At 42.1% G+C, this 23,206-nt stretch overlaps 2 protein-coding genes across 2 annotated transcripts; one reads left to right on the top strand and one right to left on the bottom strand.

The window, feature by feature from the left end:
- Positions 1-452: 452 nt before the first annotated feature.
- On the bottom strand, positions 453-3,089 carry rbis (ribosomal biogenesis factor). Its single transcript, XM_062379858.1, has 4 exons — positions 3,007-3,089; positions 1,536-1,651; positions 1,325-1,441; positions 453-958 (listed from the first exon to the last, which is right to left on the bottom strand). The coding sequence occupies exons 2-4, from the start codon at positions 1,644-1,646 to the stop codon at positions 890-892; spliced, it is 297 nt and encodes a 98-aa protein (XP_062235842.1). The 5' UTR covers positions 1,647-1,651; positions 3,007-3,089; the 3' UTR covers positions 453-889.
- Positions 3,090-5,787: 2,698 nt separating this feature from the next.
- Positions 5,788-11,436, top strand: LOC133932787 (carbonic anhydrase 1). Its single transcript, XM_062379633.1, has 7 exons — positions 5,788-6,011; positions 6,253-6,450; positions 7,932-8,050; positions 8,387-8,479; positions 8,597-8,659; positions 8,744-8,899; positions 9,963-11,436. Exons 1-7 carry the CDS (start codon positions 5,984-5,986, stop codon positions 10,080-10,082), a joined length of 777 nt encoding a protein of 258 aa, XP_062235617.1. The 5' UTR covers positions 5,788-5,983; the 3' UTR covers positions 10,083-11,436.
- The last annotated feature ends 11,770 nt before the right edge of the window (positions 11,437-23,206 follow it).

Raw genomic sequence — 23,206 nt, 5'->3', positions numbered from 1 at the left:
TATTTGATTAGAGCTCCTGCTGAGCTGTGTGTGAATTCCCTCATTTACATTCTGTGACTGATTCTACGAATGAAATTGTAATGACTTCCGTGAAAACCACAGGTAAAAAAGTGTTGCAGGGAAAAAGCTTTGACGGTTCTGAACCGCTGCTGCTTTCACACAAACCCCGACATGAAGAACATGAAAGAATCGTGTGAAAACCTTGAATAACCTGATGAAACGAAACGAAAGATGCTCATGGTGAAGGATTTGATATGATGCAAAACATGTCAGAGATAAAACACATCAACATTAGTCAGCAGAAAACCATGTGGTGTTTCTTTTCTTAGCAGATGAATCATTTCATCCACTAATTCCATCTTTTTTCTTATGTTCTAATATTTGACAGTGAGGGGAATGTTTATTTGGTTTTGGGCCGCTGACTTACAAAGAAACAGTTTGACGATAATCCATCCGGGCTCTGGGATTTTATTATGAGCAGTTATTTCATTATTTTCTGATCATTTAAAAACAAAACAAGTCATAAATCAATCAAGAAAATGATGATTAACTGCAGCAGTAATAAAGAAGATATCTCTAAGAAAATCCAATATTTCCGACACAGTATCACTAATGATGATGCTCAAACTCGTTAAGTGATTTCTTTGCTCAGGAAACATAGGATGATTCAATTAAAGAGGTGTTTTTAGCAATGCGCTCTAACCGCACCTCCTCTCTTTTCAGACTCATCTGCAGAGTCTGTGTCTCGGGCCTGAAAAGTCCAATTTCACTGGAAGTAAACCAGCGGCTCCTCTGAGACCTGGCTTCAAAAACTGGAAAATGAGCAAAGAGAAGCGGTTCAGCCCTTTCATGAATGTAATTCATCACAGTCCTTTTCTCTCCGGGTGCGTTACAGCTGAGAGAAAAGCTGAGCAGCATTGTCCACATTCACAGATTCCTTGGGCGGCTCCCTGACGACCTGAAGAGACAAAGAGAAGAACGTGGGACATGTGACATCGGTCGCTAAGGGTCTCAATGCCTAGTTTGATGATGTTGTGAAGCAGCGTGGGATCATGGGAGTTGTTGTGTTCACCATCAAGATGAGGTACTGGTTAAAGTTTTATTTACGTTACAGAGCAAACAGCAATAAATCATGAACCAGTACAAACAGTGGGATTTGGGGATTTCTCCGGGTTTGCACACTGTGCCTCAGTAAACAAAATATAAGACAGGTTCAGTCGTTTTAAGAGAAGAGAAGTATTTTTATATATAAGATCTTTTATATATAAGATCTTTAAATAAAACAGGAGAGTTAAGTTTCAAATGTCCAGTTTCCTCCTCCTACCTGTGTTTGTTTCTTCGGTTTGGGAGCGACAGACTTGGAAACACTCTGAACGTCCCTCTGGACTTCTGTGAACATCTGATCAAGGTTCGCCACCTTCTCATTTTTCACCGCATTGATCTGTGAAGTCACAGCAGATGCTGGAGCAGGTGCGACAAGCACAACAGAGCACAATCTGTTCATGAGGAAGATAAGAGCAGAGGAGAGATCTTACGTGTTTGAGTGTCGTGGTGATGGGTTTGGTTTTGTTCTTGTTCTTCGGCTGTTTCTTCACCACTCGAAAGACGTTCTTCTGTTTCGACCCTTTTAGTTTATTCTTCCCCATGTTTCCTGGAGAGAGAACTCAATGTCAATACAGATGTATTCATGAGATTTAATGTACGTAAACTTGCATCTTTTATTTGTTTATTTAGAAAAATGTCGTTGAAGGGCTCATAACAGCTTCTATTCTTCATGCTAGAAACTCTTTGAAAGTGAGCATGGCAAAAAGCCTCAGATGTTGTATGAATTCTCAGAAATGAAATGAAAACTTGAGGACAAACAAACAGTGGCAGACTTTTTTTTTTCAGTTCTGGCCTCTTTTCGTATTTTCTTGCACAACCACGTCTAGACTGCTACCAAGAGTTTGCAACACAAACCAAAACAAAAGGTCTGGAGGGCAAAGAAAAGGGATCTTTTATTGAAGGGTAAGAAAGAAAGAGAGAGAAATAAAGTCTTCACATAGAGAAGGCACCTGCTCAGGAGACCATCCTGCCATCCACGCCTGTCAGCCCACAACAAGGTGAAGCTGTAGTGAGCGTGCAGGACCCAAGAGAGCAGAGGAGAAACACAAGTGTCTGGAGCAAAGACGATGAATCACACATCCTGATTTAAGCTTGGAGATGCTGGTGGCAGAGTTTGGTGTGTGCACAACTTCAACCCAACATCTTTTCTTGGTGTATTTCATGTTCTTTTTAAAAAGTAAAGTACTAGTGCTTGTAGTCGTAGATAATAACTGGTGATTCATTTAAAAGGGTTGGTAGCAATTTAAAAAAATGAAAGAAACGAATGCACTACTCGTAATAGTTTCCTCAACGATTAACTATAAAGATCACTTTATCCATGCAAATAGAAAATTTAATTAAATTGAAATTGTCTTTATATTTAAGGAAAGTATCCCTCTCTATCGTTTTAACAACAATAAGTATATTATTGTTGGATTATTCTGTGTCAAATCATCAGATTGCACCCCATTAAAACCCACACCAATTATATATAAATATAAATAGTTGTTCTCCTCCTTCCTTCTTTATTTATCTCTCCTTCCAGAAAGTGAATTACCAGTGTGTATATTCTGTCCCACTGCAGTTAACTGTAAGTTAGTGTATTTTTGTATTTTGCCTGTATAACCTGCATATTTCACCTGACATTGAAATAAAGAGGAAACGTTTTATGTTTCAGAATAAATTAACAGAAGAACATGTCAGGGACTGCATTGGTAAAAAGTGCATTTCAAAACAATAAGTAAAACACCATCCATTTGCCTATGATCAAAACCAAACACTAAAACAGCCCAGACGTAAACACGCTTGTATAGTTTGTATTTTCTCCAGTTTTTCAATGAAGTCACTGAAACGTGTTGTTAACGTGAAGAGACGAAACGAAACCATTTTGAACAACAGATGTAAAGAAACATAAAAACCAACCTGCTCGTGAACAGTTCGTGTTTTTATCCTCATGTGCGACACACGTTTCCGCAATGTGACGTCAGTAACGCGCGACAACCGACGTACGTTGATTGCGTCACATTTCTTACCATACATTTTGTTATAATTGGGCTGAAATATGTATTTATCAAACGTAACGTTAATTTTAATATATTAAGGAATATGTGGAAAAAAGCACAAAATAACATTCGGTATTTTAAAGAGGACATTTGTAGCGGATGTGTATTTTAAAACTGATACAATTCTACAGTATGGGATCATTATTTTTTTAATTTATTTATCAATCACTTTGTAAAATAAAACTAAATATAATAGAATATATAGCCTGACTATTTCCATTATTTATAATTAAAACGAAAATAAAACTTTTATGCGTAACCTTCATAATAAAAGCACAACGGTTTTGATACATTTTTTATTTTACTTAACAGATTCAATAATTATGCAGAATGTTGCACACACACACTTGTGCAAATTATCCTGTAAATCGTCTATTGAGTCTTTGTATGTTTTAACATTTTAATGATAAAAATCTTTGTGCAGACTAACCTAATTGAATTAGATGTGATTAATGTTTATATTATTGTGTTTGATTTCACATCAAAACCTCCCCCAAAACGAACAAAGAAGTAAAATCTCTTCAAAAGCACTTTAATGATTGTAATTAACCAGAGTCCTTGTAGTCCCATCAACCAACAGCAGGTGGCTCCGTAGCACCACTGGTTCTTTCAGCCTGTGTGTTTGCAATGGGGATAAATTATGATGTCATTCTCGTCTGAGCACTGATATCTAATCAAACTGTTCAGGAGCCTTTAGAGACTTTTATGAGTCTCATTCCTCAACAAGATGATCAGCTGTTTCTGTCTGATATATGTTTTTCTATATGTTACAGCAGCAGCTGCAGGCTCCTAACAACACGCGTCCATTTATCACTGCTTTTAAAAATAGGCTCCCTTTAAAATACTCTTTAAAAAAAAAAAGAGTACGATGACTGAGATGTTTGAAACTCTCCTGAACTGCAACAGACTATTTTTATAATGCATGTTGATGGATGTGTCCCTGTTTCTTTCTAGCTGCACATACATTTGAAAATGATGCACTTTGCACCTGCTGCAGACAAATCATGGTCCTTGTGGTTTATGTTCTCAGGGTTTCTACACCTTGTTTTTGCGGAATGAAAACTGCTCTGAGATGTCTTAATTTAAAGCCATGTAAATAGAACTTGACTCGACCTTTGTTGATTCGTGCAGGAACCAAATATCATTAAGACTTTCTTTAAAACATGTGTTTTCTCACTGCAGGTTTTTCATCCAATAAAGTTCAGAATATCAGTTTTCACAAGAACGCACTTTTGATTTGTGGCATCATCAGACGATAGTTTAATATTGTTTATATATGTGCTTTTGCGGTGAACCCTGAAAAAATCATTGAGCAAGGCACACAGGGACTTTTAATTTATGTAAAGTCGTTGGATCAACTCCTTAAAGGTGCAATGAGCCAAACATTAATTCTAGCATAGCTGTGACACTTGAACAAAAAAGACTCAAGGAAACTTTCTGTCCCGGGCCATCACAACTCTAATCTAATATGATATGATGACATAACAAAGTATAATACTCAGTCTGTGCCACAACAAATTGTTTTCTGTTTCAAAGTATAAGTCTTGTTTATTGATTGTATTGTATTTTAAACATGTTTTTATAAATTTGCATCGTTTTAGAACAAACAACAAGATGGTGATATTCCTTGTGTTTGTAGCCAAGCAGGAGTAGATGTTTAGACCCGAGTGTCCCTAACATCTCAAGTCCCAGTTGGGATCTGGAAGGACATCATTGGCTGCTCTTAGCAGGAGGCTGGTGTTTGTGTCCATTCCCCACAGGTCCTTCCAGCTGATTTTCATTTTTCTATATACTCTCCTATTTCATCAACTTCCCCTTGAGTATTGACGGGTGGCACCAATGTCAAGGCGGCCATCTACAGTTTTTTATGCACCTGGAGCTACTCTATACCAGCTTGATCCGTGGACTGGACGGAGCAAATAAAAACATTTATTAAAATGCAAAGTCAGGCTTGCATCATCTTCTTCTTTGTTCAGTTATTGACAGGTGGCAACCAACATCAAGGGGCATTACCACCATCAACTGGTGCACTGCTCCTGGAGGTACTGGTATACTAGGTTTATACACAACTCCTTCCACGCTCCTATTCCCAGAACACCATTGGTAAATGGTAAATGGTTTTGTATTTGTATATATATTTATTCACCCATTCACACACACACATTCATACAGTGCATATATTCACAGCACTTTGTTATTCTATGGGGGGGCCATCCGGGGTTCAGCCCTCAAGCTGGGGATCGAACTGCCGACATGCAGGTTGGCGGACGACCGCTCTACCCCTCAGCCACAGCCGCCCGCCTTTGGGCCTCTTTCAGAGTGGGTAGGTTTTCCTTTGATGTTGAACCTATGAATCATAAGGTCAGATCTTAGGCTTCTATAGCCTATGATATAAGCCATTTCCTATGATCTGACCATTTACATTTGATGGCCAATTATTATAGGTACCAACCTTTGTAGTGCTTTGTCTTGTACAAATGGAATAAAGGAATTCTGTTCTTTAAAAAAATTGTACTTCACCATCTGTCACAACTGCAGCCGTTATCAGAGAGGAGCAGAGCGAGTTGACCGACTGAATAGGCTCGTCAATTGAGAGAGAGAGAAAGAGAGAAGAGAGAAAGAGAGAAGAGAGAGAGAGACTCATTGATCCACTGCTTCTATTACCACTGCGCATAGAAACTCCTCCCGACCCGCACCAGCCGACAGACGCTCACAGGGGACCGTATATAAGCCGCTCCGCTGTCAGGTGGACGACACTGACTGCTCCGCGCTAAGGGGAAACTCGCATCACTCACGGATTACAGCTCCGCATTTACTCTCACATTCAAAGTCTCACCATGTCTTGGGGATACGCAGCAGACAACGGTGAGGCACGACTCCTACACGCTGTATTCACTGTAGAAATGACCGTGTGGAACCAGTCCCACCAGCAGGCAATGCGCAGAATGAATGGAAGGAGGACGGTGCATTCACGGGTCACTGCAGAGATTTGCCATTGTGCGCGTTTTGGGGAGCGGGATTTTAACGCACATCCCCAGATGCGCAATTTAAACCCATATAGCAACCATAATATTCCATTAATAATAATATCATTATCTCATTTTAGGACCCGACAAATGGGCTGATAACTTCCCAGTGGCCAATGGCCCCCGCCAGTCTCCCATTGACATCTTACCTGGGGACGCGTCCTTCGACGCAGCGCTGAAGCCGCTCAGCCTGAAGTACGACCCCTCCAACTGCCAGGAGATTCTCAACAACGGACATTCCTTCCAGGTGACCTTCATAGATGACACCGACAGCTCAAGTGAGTGTTTGATATTAATGTTGAATGAATGCAGCTTAATATCACCTTTCCATTAATAAGACATGTTCATAATTCGCCTCATCCTGGAGAAAAACACATTTATATTTGTAATATTTGAGTTGTATGGTTATTAGACTCAAACCAGTGCAGCCAGTCTGTGGTGATGATTTACAAGATGCAGCTAAAAGCAGCATTCGGCTTCAATGCATGGCTGCTGAAGCATGGAGAATCAAACATGTTAATAGTATGAGTCACGCCTCCAAGGCTTTGGTTCCACTGAAATGCTTTTTATTACATATTTTTTTATTTAGAAATTTTGAAATTAAAATGCATGAGAAGGCTGCAGGAGCTTCATTCCCATGCCAGCCATTATGCACCGTGCATGCAGATACTAATTGAATTGGTAATGTAACCCCTGGTAAACCTTTCCCACGCCAGCTCCTTTCTGCTGGCAGGGAGGTCAAAAAGAGAGAAAAACGAAGGTTACGCTGCAAATAAAGCAACACTAGGTTAACTACTAATGTGCCGAGTGTACATGGAATGTGTTGAGCTGCCAGAATAAGACTCTTTGTTCTCCCCCCCATCCTTTTAAGTACAAATAGCAGATTGTCCCTTTTGGGATTATAGTCAAGGCAACCAAAAGAGAAAAAGGGGTGGGAGGAAGAGAGAATTCAACATTTGTTTGAGATTATTTTTCATGTTTCGGATTTTGTATTAGTTGTTCTAAGCTGCTCAGATTTAGGACAAAGGAGAATACGGTTACACAATCAACAAAAGCACGTGGCCACACGACGAGATGAGCAAAACAAAGCAAAAAAACACGCTCCTGCAAATCCGAGCTTAATGAATCTCTGAAGCCTTCTCGTGCTGTTATTTTCCACCCTGCCCTTCTAAATGAAGAGCGAGCAAAGTGTGTGTGTCATCATCACACATCCAGTCATGCATTAGGTGTGCACCATGGAAAATACTGTGTGCATCTATTGTCCAGTCATGTAAAATACTCCTCGCATTAATGTGCTTTGATATCCATTCTGCGCCTCCTTATCGTTATAGAGGACAAAGAAGCAAAAACAAATCCTGCTCAGGGCCGCGTGTGTGTGTGTGTGTGTGTTAACATCGCACCAGAAATAGAATATACAGGATTATCTGCTACTGTGTCCAGCGCTGTGTAATCTGTAAATAGATAGATTGTGTAACACTGGCATCCACAATACCTGGACATCATTTCAGACTCTGTGCCGACACAAAAGGAACTGAGTCTGCTCCCATAAAACAGGAAGTCTGCCATGGTCAACTCGAGTGTGTGTTCTCACTTCATCTTTCATTCTTTGTATACTCATATTTTCTGGTCAGGAAGATATTTCCTTCGAAAGGAGGAGGTGTCACTGAGTAACAGTGTTGCTCACACAGTCAACTGCAGCGCTGCCCACGCTCGGGCTGATGGAAAGATTTATCCTTTGTCTCTCTCTCTCTTCCTGCAGCTCTGAAAGATGGGCCGATCTCAGGCGTCTACAGGCTCAAGCAGTTTCATTTCCACTGGGGAGCTTGTGATGAGAGGGGCTCCGAGCACACAGTGGCCGGGACCATGTATCCTGCCGAGGTGAGGAGAACAAAGGAGATCAAGGCTTGAATCCTACTGGCTGGAGAAAAGGCCTCAGATGGTTCTCCAGTTAGAGTAGAGACAACGACATTTCTTTTCTTTCAAGATAATTAAACATAATTTGCTTATGTCCATTTTTTTTATACTAATTATATCTCAATATTTGCAAATATGTAATTAATGTCCCAAAATCATTTTTAAACAAATATTTCTCAAACAGAAGTCTATGACAGTTGACAAACCCATCAAGTTTTCTTTCAGCTCGATATTTCAATATGATTATTATTGGTTTATCTATGTATTTATGTATCTTCTTCTCCATTCCTTTCGTCCCAGCTCCATCTCGTGCACTGGAACACCAAATACCCGAGCTTCGGAGAGGCCGCTAGCAAACCTGACGGACTCGCCGTTGTCGGAGTTTTCCTCAAAGTACGACAAAACATTCACGCATTTATTGATTTTGATGTACTGCCTTTCATCACTGTGTAGAGCATTTAATTATCACAATATAAAAACTGTTTTTTGATGATTGTTGCTTTTTTCCAGATTGGGGCTGAAAACGCCAACCTCCAGAAGGTTCTTGACGCCTTCAGTTCCATCAAGGCCAAAGTATGTGTCTATGAAAAACCACATATTCTCCTCCATGTTATTTATAAGACATGTGACTGACCTCTTCTTCTGTTTAACCCTCAGGGCAAGCAGACCACCTTCGCTGGCTTCGACCCCGCCAGCCTGCTCCCCGGGTGCCTGGACTACTGGACGTACGACGGCTCCCTGACCACTCCCCCTCTGCTGGAGAGCGTCACCTGGATTGTCTGCAAGGAGCCAATCAGCGTCAGCGCCGAGCAGGTAGGCCCATCTCGCGGTGCAGCGAAGGGATTGGCTGCGTGCCCTAGGTCTAGAATAGCTCCGTCCGCAAATCCTCTACCATCTCAATCAAGGGTTTAATTGTTCAGCTGAAACGTCTGTGATGGTGGGAAAGAAAATACAGAGGGTTTTATTTCACTTTCAGAATGACCACCATAGAAACTAAAGTAACCACACGGGCTGGTGATGTTTTCACACTGCTGTGCGAACAGGAAATATCCCACACATGCATCACATTCTGTAGGAGATAAGATGTACCTACAGATTAATACGTTCAGTACACTGGTACATTAAACCTGTATTTGCAAAAGTATTTACTCCTAAAAAGTAGACCTACTCCTGTAAGTGACTTGAAACCACTCGGTAATTTAAAGTAACAACCTCTCTAGTCAGGTTTGTCCTTGTGGTCGGAAAGTTTCCGCCCCTGCCCGGTCAAATGTTTGTTTCATGGCAGCGAGTGGGCGTCTCTGGGGTAAACACGAGGAACACACACATCTTTCAGACCCGGGGCCCTATTGAGCCGGTCGAGGGAGAGGTCACACATTAACGGCAGAACATATAATGTCAGTGATTGTGAGAGGAAACACTGAGTAGCCTTCAGTGTATTTAAGTGTCTTAAAACCAAACTTACCAAAGGAAATTGCTTTAGAAAAAGCATCAGTGAATAGATTATATGAATCTTGTAAAAGGACAGAAACTATCTTTAAGAAAAGAAATAAAGTAATCGACGTGTACTCTGACTTCTTAGTTGGGTCCTTGTCCCAGCGATTAACACGGAGGAGGCAATCGTGTTTTCTAATTTTCAAATTGCTATGTATAAATTTGACTACAATTATTTGGCGAAATTTTTAAAAGATGCAATGTGTTTAAATGAGTTTAAATGTCCGACAGCTGTATTATTGATACTCTATCTCTTTAAGCATCAATAATACAGCTGTCGAAGGTAGGCTGTGGATTTGTTCTGATGACTCAGCGCTGTGTGAGTGACAGTCACAGGAGGTCCCGTGGAATGACTAACGCCTCGTCTGTCTTCTCCCGTCCACAGATGGCCAAATTCCGCAGCCTGCTCTTCTCTGCTGAGGGTGAGGCAGAGTGCTGCATGGTGGACAACTACCGTCCTCCCCAGCCGCTCAAGGGTCGCGCTGTCCGTGCTTCCTTCAAGTAAAGCCCCCTCCCCCCCAGTTGCCCTTTGGTGCCCCTCTCCCTCCCCTCCCCCCTCCCTTTAGTCAGAGTTACCTCTGGATGCAGTGAGCCACAAAGCACGCATATCTCTCTCCGTCCCTTTTCTGAAAAGTGAATTTCCTGTGGCCCAGCTGCTTTCGGTGCAGGGGCCGGTCTAGCCGTGAGTCCGAGCCCCTGGAGGATTTGCGTCTCTGTTTGTGTGATAAGCCAGTGAAGACACCCTGTCGTAATTTATGAAGACAAGCACCTCATGGTGGAGGCCTCGCGTTAACCAGGATTTTGCATCTGGTGCCAACGTTTTTGCGTATGAGGTTTATTTGTGTCACGCAAACTAAAGATGTAATGTCAAGTCTGAATTGTGCTCTGGAGCCACTTGGAATCAGGAAGCAGGAGCTTGTCGCAGGGGCCAGAGAGGATGAAATTATATCACCATCTGTGAGGAGGAGGGTGAGGTGCAGATAAACACACACCCTCCCGCTTGCAGACCGTCTGTAATCTGACGGACTGCCAGCTTCTGCATCACAGCGGCTTAATAAAACGCTGCTGCCGCCTCCATCACGGCTGATTGATGCAGAAAATCCCCCTCTGGCCCACTGCACCGCCTCATGCAGACACGCTGCCTATAGGCACTGACCTGCTTATTGATTCCTATCCCGACCTCAGAGGACACAAGGACAGACCAGCTCCAGCTACTGACAACGGCCTATTTCTTTTATTGCTCTAAACTCTAAACGTGTTGGTCAACCCATGTTGTGTTTTCAATATGATGTTGTTTTAGCCTGAAAGGTCTTTCAAAATAAGTCTTAAAGTATTTTTACTAAATTATGTTCTCTGCAACCAAAAGCTCTTAGCAATTGTGATGCTCTATAATATAACATTGTAGAGGATCGACCCCCCCCCCCCCCTTTTTCAAAATGTAACATGCAAAACAAAATTCCCTTTTTTATGTTGTTTTGAAACCTCAGTGGGTTGCGTGCTAATGCTGAAAACGCACAGTCGCCATGTGGGCAACGCCATACAGGCTAACGCACTAAGCCAAGGAAGGATCGCCCTCGTCGAGGCAGCCAAGGAAGAAAGGAACCTGCCAACAGATTAAAGTGTCAGCCTGGTGTCAGGCCTTGTTTGTAGGGGAACAATTAACGACAGCCTCCCTTCCACATCGGGACCTCGAGGTTTCTGAAACACTGAAGACAAAGATGCCGATTTTGAGATTGTAATTTGTGTTTAAAAAGGAAAAAGCCTTTTGCCAATCTCTGTTCGGGCCATCCCAGGAGTATGTGTTGTCTGTTTTTGGAAGTGGACGTTTTACTAGTTGAATAAATATATTTTATGACTAACTTGGGTTTTTGTGTTCATTCATGTTTTGCATCTTCTTATATTTAAAAACATTCTGTGTATTCAGAGTGTATAATGACGCTGTTATTACCATCATTATTATCATGATTATTTTGCTTTGTTCATCGACTGTTACCAGTAACCATCAACACTGGAACCAGTGAAAGCAGCATAATATACAATCGCACATTCAATATTGGTGAAAAAAGTATTGAAATATTAATATTCATACTTTGCTCTATCATGGATTGCTGTGGTTTGATCAGAGCATCCTTTACCGGCTGCAGCATGAACATTTTGAAATACTTCATACATTATAATGCATGATGAGCATCTTTAGGCACTGTAACTGCTCTCAATTTTGACTGCTACTTTTACATAAAAACGCCTTTTACACCAACATTAGTACATAGCCTACATGTTGGTTAAATGTGTGTGTACTCGCAGGATTGTAAACTTTCTCACGGAAAACAAGCAACGTGTTAGTGGATGTTAGAACAACTCATGTTTCACAAAGGACAAGAAAAACCCACTGACATTATGTGAAGTTATTTAGAGACAGTAGCTCCACTTGGGATTTTGTAATAACATGAAAATATTTGACAGTCGTACTAAAACTTCTAGTGAAGGTGTATTTTTCTGCACGTGAGTGACCCGGACTTAATTGTTCCTTTTGTAAAACAAAGTCTATGAGAAAAATAATCCAAATAAAAAAAACTACCCCTAAAACTTTATAATTTACTTCTGTATTAGAGCTTTAGAATCGTCAGAACAAAAACTGATCAGATGTTGAATGACAATCTACTCATCATGTGATGGGCAAGAAAATACCACCAACAGCCAGCGAGCTCACTGACACCTAAGTGTACTGGAGCTTTTTAATCAGCAGAGACATGTCACCTTCTGGACTTCTCACCTCGCCTATAAACCCTCACCAGGAAGACAAGACAAATTCTACTCAACACAACCTTCCTCTGCTGGAGGGGGGCTGCTCTTCAGCTGGTTCGAGTTTGAGTGTGTGTTTTATAAAAACAGGAAACACACTGGACCTGTCCCCGGAACATCCTCAGCCCCTGTTCGCCCTCATTCCCCCGAATGTTGCACTTGTACTGGGACATATCGATAGAAATAAGAGCTATCGACTGTTGCTCTGTCTGTCTGACCAACCCAGTCTGGATCAATAACAAATTGAATAACGAAACTCTGATGTGATCACTCGTGTCTGCTCGTGGAAAACCTTTTACAACCAGTCGCTCTACAAGGTCAACTAATAGGAGTCAGCGGAACAGACCAGGGGACTAATGGTCAGAACCGCCTGGTTCACTCTGGTTCTCTGTTCCCTGATGGTAACAAACCAGTGAAGAAAGAATCACCATCAAGTGACAGTTCATCGAGCCCTGCCCTTCTTTTTTCTCACATATCTTTCTTTCAGTTTATAAACAAGTTATTGTGCTAAACCTCTGTATTTATCAGTTGCCTCCGATCGACAGTGATGGAAACGTGACACTGGAGCAAACCATTAATTTGGCCAGACGTGAGGTGAGAGAGCGAGAAGGTGTCGGTGTGTTTGTCATGATGCACTGGGGAAGAAGAACCGACAGGCAAGCTCCTCTACCGGCGATGGGAAAGGAGTCAATTGTTATTTTTTCGTAGGTTTACCCACGTTTAAAGGTCCGTTGTACACCTGTTCCCAGCCTGACTCGGGGTTGCTCAGCTCAAGTCCCTCTTCCGGAGTCAGTCTCTGAACAAACCATCCACGCTGCTGAATTATTCAGCCAACCTCCCATTGATCACCTTCATCCCCTGTTGCCATTTCCGTGCAGCTTCCCATCTCCACAGTCCAATGTTCTTTCCCCGGCGCTGCCTTTGTGTTGCATCGGCTCGTCTCATTGGTTGTTGTGACAGCTGGGCGAGAGGGAAACCCCTGCTGGCCTCCGTCATGTAACACAGATGTGGCCACGCTTATTTAGCATGTTCTACTCCCGCAGCACACGCTTGTTTTGAAGGTCAGGAAGTCTAAAACACATTTAGATTAGCGAGCGCCACATTAAATACACGATGGTGCGTTGTTGTGCAAATGGATTTTATTGAACATGTAAAGCGAAGGCAAACACATGGAGGCTAAATCTTTGGGGTTAGTGCACATGACACAGATTTTACACACACCACGGTCACACACAGCTCTCCCCCCCAGGCTCCTGACCAGCACTGCAGCTTATTGCATAATCCAGGATGTCAGGCGGGTGACATATATTAAGGAGACAGGAACCATGCACTGAGGGAGTGTGAGGAGAAGGCCCACGTAATGGACACCGCTGCAGTGGTGGGATGTGACCCAACACTCCTGTGTGATAAACCAGGGTAAATCTAACCTCTGAGAAATCAAGCAATCTACCACAGAAATGCTGAGGTGTAAATTTACAAGTCTGCATTTCTGTCGTAGGTTTAAACCCTTTAATTATTCAGATGTGTAGGATGTCTATGCTCCCTATATGTAAATTCATTAAAGGTCCATACTGCCATCAATTATCTATATCGCCTGTCCTTTGGGGGGTTGCAGGGAGTTAGCTGGAGCCAATCACATTCACCCTCAGGGATCATTGAGAGTCTTCAATCAACCTGCCTGTCTGTGGACTGTGGGAGGAAGCTGGAGAAAAGCCACTGACACGGAGAGTACATGGTCCACACAGAGAGAACCAGTCCGGACTGGGATTCAAACCAAACATGTGAGATTCGTTTTTTGTGTGCAAATGGTAAATCGTCTATGTTTATAGTTTTGATTCACACTCATATATACAGTGATCTATCATGTATCACCCATACACTAAAGACCCAGCCATCAGGGGCAATCTGGGTTTCAGCGTCTTGCCCGAGGACACTTGGTCACACAGACTGGGATCAAACCACCGACTCTCTGGTCTCTGCTCTGCCTCATGAGCCACAGCATGTGTCCAGTGGCTGGGAATGAAGTCAGGATGTGACCACCCCTTGGTGGTTTAAGTGAGGGGGCCTGATGTTGAAAGACCCACAATATTGTTTGCTGTTTACTTGATTTGATTCAGGAAGAACAGTTTTAAAATATTTTTTACTTAATGACGCGAATTATTGGTCAAACAACTGATTCACTTTTTGTTAGATATATGTTTCCAGTTCTAGAGTCCTTGATCAAACTGTGAAGAGATGCCTACTCAGTGTAGGTGCTGTGCTACTTTTTGGGAAGTGTCTTTTGATCATTGATCTGTGTGGTTTCCTGTGTTTCACTGCGGTTCCCTTTAAAAACACTGATGTACAGATAAAGCACAAAGGAAACTGAATGACACATACTGTAATTTCTGCCTCTGGTGACAAACTCGTTCAGAATCAGGTCGTCGGTTCTAAGGTCGTATTCAGGAAGCTGTCCACTGAGCGCCCGGCCGTCTTCAACCTGTGAGTAAGAATGGCTTCATGTAAACATTTCAACAGCAAATTTCCTCTGTAGTTTCCTCCCGTCTGTCTTCATAGGAATTTCATATAAACATCCATTTGTCAGCTGTGACAAAAGTGTGATTCATTTCATTCTTCCTCATTGTTTGATGGGAAATAAAAGTTTCAACACACTTGAGATCGGATCTGAAGTCAGGGTCGATTCCTTTGTACGGAGCGCATGCGGGTTTGACTCTGTCCTCAAGACATATTGGCAATCACTCACCCTGTGTATGACTCTGAAGTATACGCTCGCTTTCCCTGCAGATGTTTCAGTCAATAATCTAAAGCACAAAACTCATCTGGGAATATCAAACGTTTATGTAGGACTTTAATTATCTCAAAATCTTAAATGCAAAGTATAAACAGTTTGATGACGAGACTTTGGAACAACAGGATATTTGCCTCAAACATCAACAGCAGTGTTTTCACATGTTCATCCATGAAAACACGCATTCTGATGATAAACGATGCAAAAGAATTTCAAATATTTGTGAAGTGGAGCCACTTTATTTACTTTCTCATGAGGACGAGCAAATAAATACGTCTATTTTAATCTCAAATCCAGATTTAGCCTTAAAATGAGTCTTGTCCCACAGTGCCCTCTATTTTCATTTTGTGTTAAATGTGGAGAGATATAAAAATCCTCATGCATCTGCAGCATTCCCTCAAATTGTCAATAATATGAATGATCCACCACGATCACAAGATCATGATTTACAAACAGGAATATATTATACTGTATAGATAATATAATAACTAGATAAATGGGAGCTTCTCCTGCGCCTCAGTGCGACGAGTCGACGTCGTGCAGCTCTAACTTTAATGAGCTCAGTGGATAATCCCTGTTAACTGCAGGGTCAATCTTCTGCTGCACCAATATTTACAACGATTACCCCGTGGGTCATTACACACGTATGTTTATCACCCGCTCAGATGTAATCGATTAATTACTCCTGATGTGGTCGAAGGTGACTCTGCATTTTATGTGTCTACAGCAGTCTACGTGATATAAAAACAATAATCCTCCAGATGCTTATTCATCTTAAACACATCATCGGGGGAAGAGGTGATGTTGCTTTGTGTCTGTGTATTTCATAAACTGAGGACAGCAGCGTTTTTCAGGTGGAGCAACTTAACAAGATCAAGCGAACCAGTTTAAAGTTAAATTAACATGTAGGTGTAGAGTAAAAGTACCTGAAGACTAATAGTTACATCTTCAGTTTCCATGATTTTTTTACAGCCAAATCAGCTTTTTTAAATTTAGAATCCTGAGTTCTGGTGCTTAATAATGACCAGAAAAGTTTGTCACCTCACAGTGTTAAATTTAATAATTAATCAGGGTTTTAACCCTTCAGTATGTCTTTGACGTCATGTTGACCTTTGACCATTTAAATCGAATCAGTTCATCCATGACATGTCCAGCTGTAATGAGATTCCCTCGAAGCGTCAGATATTGCATTAGGATGAAATTGAGGACCCTGGACCTCTGACCTTTAAAAATCTAATCAGTTCATCCTCGAGTTCAAGTAAATGGTTGAAAATGTCCCTCCAGACATTCCTGAGAAATCAAGTTCACGGGGGTGGAAAGGATGGACAGACGGACGGGGACAGATGGACGGACAGAGCCCTTTCAAACATGCCTCGGCTTCAGAGACATCAAACCACACTGTGGAGCCGTACCTGTGGGTCCATTATGCATTCCTCTGACCTGTGGGGGGGATCCTCTTCCATGACTTCCATGAACTTTACCCTCTCAATGTATATTCTCCGTGACAGGTGAAAGGAAACATTTACTCATGTGAATCTGAGAAGATCCGCCTGATTAAGAGCAACAGGACTTTCATGTTTGGTTTGGAGGTCAGATGGTATCTTGGTTCCTTGAGCGGCTGACTCATATGATGGCAGATAGTGGGCTGGCAGAGGAGGTAGAGCGAGATTTCCAGTAATCAGATGGTTGTTGGTTTGAATCAGTACAAATGTATAAAATGAAACAAATAAAAACTGTTAAAGGAATGCTTGACTTTGTGGGTCATTTTCTTATTTCTCCACCCTGGATTTACCAAAGATGAATTGTGTGAATGTAAATCTTGGCTGCAGTCGAACCCATTAATCAGACAGTTAGTGGCTGAGTGTGACGAGTGAGATCTCTCAGACAGAATCCTTCTCGTCGTGTTTGACGCGTCTGAGCTGTTTCTGGTGTGAGCTCCCTCACACGATATCTGCCTCACAACACGTCTGCATGTCGGGCTGATAACACGGAGCGCGGGGCTGATAGACGAGGGGCGTGTGCCACCTCGGGGGTCTGCCCCACATATCTAGGTCACCTACACCGAATCTCACCACCTCCTCCTGCTCCACCTCCTGCTGCTGCTCACACCGATAAGAGTGAGTTGGAGTATCAGCCTCTTTGTGAGTGCACCAATGTACCTTCAGGTTTTTTCTTTGTCCCTGACTTTTTCTCACACACACACACACACACGAGCACAGGGACACAAAGTTCTCGAGGTGGAGAGAAGTTTCGCCTGAATAACCAACAACAGTCACTTTCTCATTCCCTCCTTCCTTTGTTCGCTTCTTGTTCGCACTCACTCGGCCTGATGGAATTCTTGTCTCCTTCTCCGTCCTCCTCTTAAACTCCCTCTGCTGCTCTTTCTCCTTTTCGAACCACAGTCAAAGGAAAGCAGCCGTGGGCCGGATTTGTCTCCATGCTCCCGTGCTCCCTCGCTGGCTTGCGTTACCCATGAGAGTTGGGTTTCCTGTGGAGCAGCGGGGGGTCGTGTCTCTCACATTACCACCTCTCAGCCAGTGCTGGTGACGGTGCAGCAATGAAGGGACATTGTTTCAATGTTTGCAAATTCCGCTTAACAACAGAAGTCTTCTCTCTTGGGTAATAGTGTAATAATTGAATTAAAGAGGTTGGACCCTGACCGCTATCAGTATTAAAAAAGGTGTGCGTGTGTTTGCTTTGGATTATATATTAAAGATCTAATGTTTGGTCACCTGATATGACCGATAGCAGCAGCTCTCTAACGATTAATGTAATAAACTTTTATACTAATCATTCGTCCTTGTGAATTACTTTGGCAGCAGTTTATTGAAATGATTGCAGTACAATACAATACTGCAAAGTGCAAGATAATAAAACTGCTAGTTTAATGAATTCCGTGATTTATTTCTTCCGTTACTTGATTTTTTACAAACAATTTTAGTAGTTTTCTTCTACTTTTTGAAACAGGTTTGAAACCAGTTTAATTTAATCCACATTGACAGAGAAACACAAAAGTGTGTTGAGTATTGGTATTTGTGCACAACCATTTTGTCACCAAAGTTATATAAGTTCTGATGAGGTTTAATGAGACATACGGTTCATGATGAACGCGTACATGCTGCTTTCACGAATGTGAATAAGTTAAAATTACTGAACCAGATCCATGAAAGGAAATCAAGGTGTCTCGAGCTGTTTTCATTTGAATGTTTTACTGTTTCAAGCAAACATGATGCGGGACATGACCTGTAAAATCCACTTCGGCGATCTCGGCCCTTATCTCCGAAAGCGCTCGGCTCTTGTTGATATCTTGGTTTACATCTTCTACGTTGACGCCTTCACCTGAGAGATTTCTAATCTTCCAGTGTTACTTTAGAAAACTTTATCGAAACTTTAGCTTCTATTTGATAAGCTTTGTATCCTTCACGCTTAATATTTTCAGCGAAATTTCCTGCTGTATGAAAAGTTCTGCACAGTCACAAGGAACGCCGCGGGTTCAGACCCGGTCACAACAACACATACCTTTGTGGAACATCCAGGTGACTTTTGGTGCCTTGGTAGATATGACATAAATTCCTCTGTGGAAATCATGCGTTCTTGTCTACAGCACATTGTCACGGCACCAACCCCTACTTTCTGAGCTGACATCTTCGTAACCTCTTCTTCATCCTCAGGTATTTGTGTAAACACTTTCAGGCTGTTTTCTTACATGGACTCACTCAATGTCTGGAGCAACCAACTGGAACTTCTGCCTCCTGACTCACATTCTCCAGAAGATTTGAGGGAAAGGTTCAGTTTTTGGTGCAGGTCTGAAAAAAACCTTGATGTTATACGAGAGGCACGAAACTGTACAATGTGAGTTGCCCTCTTCAACCTACACACTGAAACATCCTCAGGGCTTCCGGCGGTGAAACGCTGCACATTGTCCTCCGTGGAAATAAAAAGATGAAAGCATCTGTCACCACTTCCAATCAAAACATCATCGCAACAACGGCCGATATTTCTAAAGAATCCCTATCGTTTCAAAAGGAGAGAGCTCTTGTCTGGCGCCATGTGCAGATGGGAAGGAAATTCCTTCAATGTAAACAGCGATGTGAGAGATCACGCCTTTTGATAGTCGGCCATAGTCCAAATAGTTTCTGTTAGAACTTCTCCAAGGGGAAGGAAACGTGCGTGGCGAGATGCGGGGTGATGAGATGATAAAGGGAAACAGCAGTGGCCCCTCATTAGCTTTCAAACGGGCTGGAGATGGCAGAGATTCTGAGAGTCCCATGACAGGTGATACACACACACACACACACACACACACACACACACGAAGCACATGTAACACTAGCTTCTATATCCAAAGCTTCACTGCAAATTCATGCCCGAATTAACCTTTGATTAATGACCTGCCTCAGAGGCTATTCAGACATTTCACTCTCGGACCCGATGAAGTTTTACCCACTTTCAAAACTCCGTATTGTCCAGTTTCTCCCAAGTAACTTACTCTAGCAAAGATTGAATGGAGGAACAGTCTATCACAACCTGGTCTTGTAAAATGCAAGTTCCTTTGCCAAATAACGATCTGGATCATGTTCAATATCTCCACACTGTTCAGATCATGGAGGGAGGAAGGTCGACGGTCGTGGGTGCAGAGAACAGGACTTTGAAACTATTAACCTGGATTTGTAACCTGGATATTGTGATGTGGTTTTGAGGTGAATAAGTCATTTGACTCCAGGAAGAACAATTTGCATCTGTGGTTGGCTGAAATATTTGTGATGGACATTTCCCTGTTGTGCTAATGAAACCGTCTGGGAGGCATCACATTCATAAAGAGCACAGGTTTACTGCTGATGAGTTATTAACGACCGAATTATTCAAATCATGTTGGGATAACAATAATGTTTAGTGAAATTTTGTACGCCCTATATCGTACATCATGAATATTGTAAAACTGAAGGTCACCATTAACGTACGAAATAACATGAAGAGGACATCAAGAGGCTCAGGAGGCAAACCGTCCCTCTAACCTGAATGTCAGTAGTTGGTCCCCTGGCTCCTCTCTCTCCCCGGCCGACGTGCCCTTGGGCAAGATAGTGGACTCTAAATGGGTCCTGATGACTGTTCGGTCATATCCGTCCATACCCATCTTATTTAAGAGCCCTGTATCAACGTGCTATATTTTTTCTCAATAATAAGATTACTTGGAGCATTTTCCTATTATAAATCGAAGTTTATTAATTGTATTACAGTCTAACTGACAAAATGCAAACGTAATAAAGCTGTTTTCCTTATGCACGGCACCTGATGGGTAAGTAAAGGCAACACAACTGTAAACGGGGCCTAATTCTTCCCTGATTGAAATCTCATGCCTGGTGCAGGTTAAAGGCGACGCAGCAGGAAGCTGTTGAGGGATGAGAATTCAAAAACAGAAACTTTATGTCCCTCTGCTATTTAATCTGTCGTTATTTTGCAATGCAAACTTGCACCAACTCGTAACTTCCTCCTTTCAATCCAAAGAAGGTTGTCTGTTCACCATGAGCCGCTGCCACCGCCGCCTCTGTTTATCTGCAGCATCACTGAATCAACTCTGAGAGAAACTCACACTGTTCATCAGCGTCACAAAACATTTGGAGAAGTTGTGTGTTTGCTGTTCTTGTGGCGACGGTGGCTGTCACAGTAAAAGCAGCATCAATTCAAGATAAGCTTGCAGTGACATCCTCTGTCACGGTTTCCCACGGAGTCTAGTTTGACTTGTGAATGTCAACATGTCGACTTTGTTCTTCCTGCTTCAAGAATCTCTCCGTGCTCTTTGGGAAGCGGAGACATTCTTATACTGTCCGTGGAAATGAATGGGAACAGGTGGGAGAGTGATTTATGTCTCTGTGTCTCTCTCAAGTAACAACAGGTTGTGTGTGTATAAATATAAGTGAGCAATTTGGAGTTATAATAGTAGTCAAATAGTTCTTATCTATATGTATGTGCAGGTATTTACATATTATATCATATAATATGAATACATTCACATATAGTTTATATTATATCGCCTGCAATACACACGCAATATCATTTTTTAGTTAGCAAATACAAATTACTTTACATTTAATGATATTTATACTTGAGACCTGTAAATCTGCATTAGCTTTGTATTGTGTGCTGTATTTGTGTCACACCCTCTATTACACAGTGGGTGTGACACAAATTAAGTTGTGTCCTTAAAAGCAAATAGACTCCATTCCTTTTGAGAGACACACATGTGAAGTTTAACATGCAGCACTGACATGTTCCTGTGTCCGTTCATTGTTAATGGTTGATCAGATTTACTGTCACTCAGACCAAAGTTACAGCTGTGAGCGTGTGTCCAATACTTTGTAAATGTTTAACCTCCGTGTTGTTTTCCAAAGTGCAGAGAGATGCATCATATCTGATGCTTCTGGGTGCGGTTGTGTGTTGTCGACTCCAGACTTCTGGCACAGAGTTGTGTGTGTTGGTTCTCTGATAACATACAGTCCCACTGATAACACACTGTATGTTCTCTCAGGGGGAGGGGGGGGAGTATGAGACCACCCTCTTCTACTGTAAAACTGAAGATCTAGACATGTGCTTTTTTTATTTGACTTCAAAAAATTACTTTGACTGAATTTTCAGTTATTTAGTTTTCTAGGCCACAGAAACAGAAAAGATCCATTTATCTATGTTGACATGTACGGAAACACATGAATACATTAAAATCACTTTGTTCCAATACGTGTCTGGTCTATCTACCATTTTGTGTGCTGACAGCATTATTTAATAAGATAATTCATCTAATCTGACAAAATTTAATATGTGATCTACCCAAAATTCCAGTTTTTACATAATAAAATCATGGTACCACACCTGTTGGTTAAAATAGCTTGACACATGGTAAAAATTGAAGCGTTAACTATTAACTATTATTAATTATACATCTAAAGACATACTTCAGCCACGTTTTGACCATGAACAACATGTTGTAGTGTCTCCTCTTTGCCCCACATGAACATGAGATGATGATATCATATATAGTGGTTACACAAGCTCAAAATTTCTCCTAAACAATATGAGCAACCACTCTGCTCGGCTGGTTTTCCAGTTCATGCTCATTCTACAAGAGATTCTGCAGCTTGTCTGTGCAGCCGAGCAAAAACTGAACACATCTCCAATGTCAGCGTCCGCAGCCCCTCGCCTGCAGGCCCAGTGGCTGTACGAGCGAACACGAACCGACAGTCGTGAAGCACGACACAGGGAATGACCTCGGGGGGTCACAGCTGTTGACGCATGTTGTGTGTGTGTGTGGGTATGTGTGTGTGTATGTGGGTAAACGACGAGAAAGATAAGAAAATACACGTAAAGTCCAAAGTGAGCTGTTCTCTCACTACAGATGTTTCACCAGATGGGCAACACATTCAAAATATTCTGAATAATTATTTAAAAACACAGCTTTCTCATGTTTAACGGGGAACGATTATAAAAAATGGCATTAATGAGAATTTCCTGTGAAGCCGGAATGCAAACTTTAAAAAATTGGGGACATCAAATATAATGCAACATCAGAAATGTGCCTCCACTCCTCGGATCTCTGCAGATAACTATGATTGCAGTTAATTACTGGTCTGTAATAAACAGGAAGCTGGTTGCACTGGCTGCTGTTTTCCTTCCGCCGCCCCTCATGTGGGATACTGGTCGGCTGCGTGCGCCTGCTGACCTGATCCAGCGTCTGGCTGAGTGTGACACATTAAACCTTGAGGGTTCACATCAGCAGCCAGAGTTCATATGTTACATTCCAAGCAGAAACTGATTGAATGTCAACTCAAGGTCAATTCATTAATGGAGAGCAGACTTCTTCTTCTTCTTCTTCTATTTGACGTTTCCCCGACCTGATGTCACCACAGTCTTATCAGCTCACCAACCAGATACACACTGTGGCTGAACTGTTGGCAAAGCAAACATGAGCGCCTTCGGCATTTGAAGTAAAAACAGACACAGATCAGCAATCACACTTCCCCCCCCCCCCGGCGAGGCCGAGCACGAGG

Source organism: Platichthys flesus, chromosome 21, assembly GCF_949316205.1.
Source record: "Platichthys flesus chromosome 21, fPlaFle2.1, whole genome shotgun sequence".
NCBI lineage: Eukaryota > Metazoa > Chordata > Actinopteri > Pleuronectiformes > Pleuronectidae > Platichthys > Platichthys flesus.
This window is presented reverse-complemented; position numbering and strand designations above follow the sequence as displayed.

Coding starts and splice junctions, on each gene's coding strand:
- LOC133932787 (XM_062379633.1), top strand. CDS start 5,984: ATGTCTTGGGGATACGCAGCAGACAACG. Junction 8,051..8,386: donor GGACCATGTATCCTGCCGAG/GTGAGGAGAACA, acceptor CTTTCGTCCCAG/CTCCATCTCGTGCACTGGAA. Junction 8,480..8,596: donor TTGTCGGAGTTTTCCTCAAA/GTACGACAAAAC, acceptor GCTTTTTTCCAG/ATTGGGGCTGAAAACGCCAA.
- rbis (XM_062379858.1), bottom strand. CDS start 1,646: ATGGGGAAGAATAAACTAAAAGGGTCGAAACAGAAGAACGTCTTTCGA. Junction 1,442..1,535: donor TCACCACGACACTCAAACAC/GTAAGATCTCTC, acceptor GTGACTTCACAG/ATCAATGCGGTGAAAAATGA. Junction 959..1,324: donor AACCGAAGAAACAAACACAG/GTAGGAGGAGGA, acceptor TTGTCTCTTCAG/GTCGTCAGGGAGCCGCCCAA.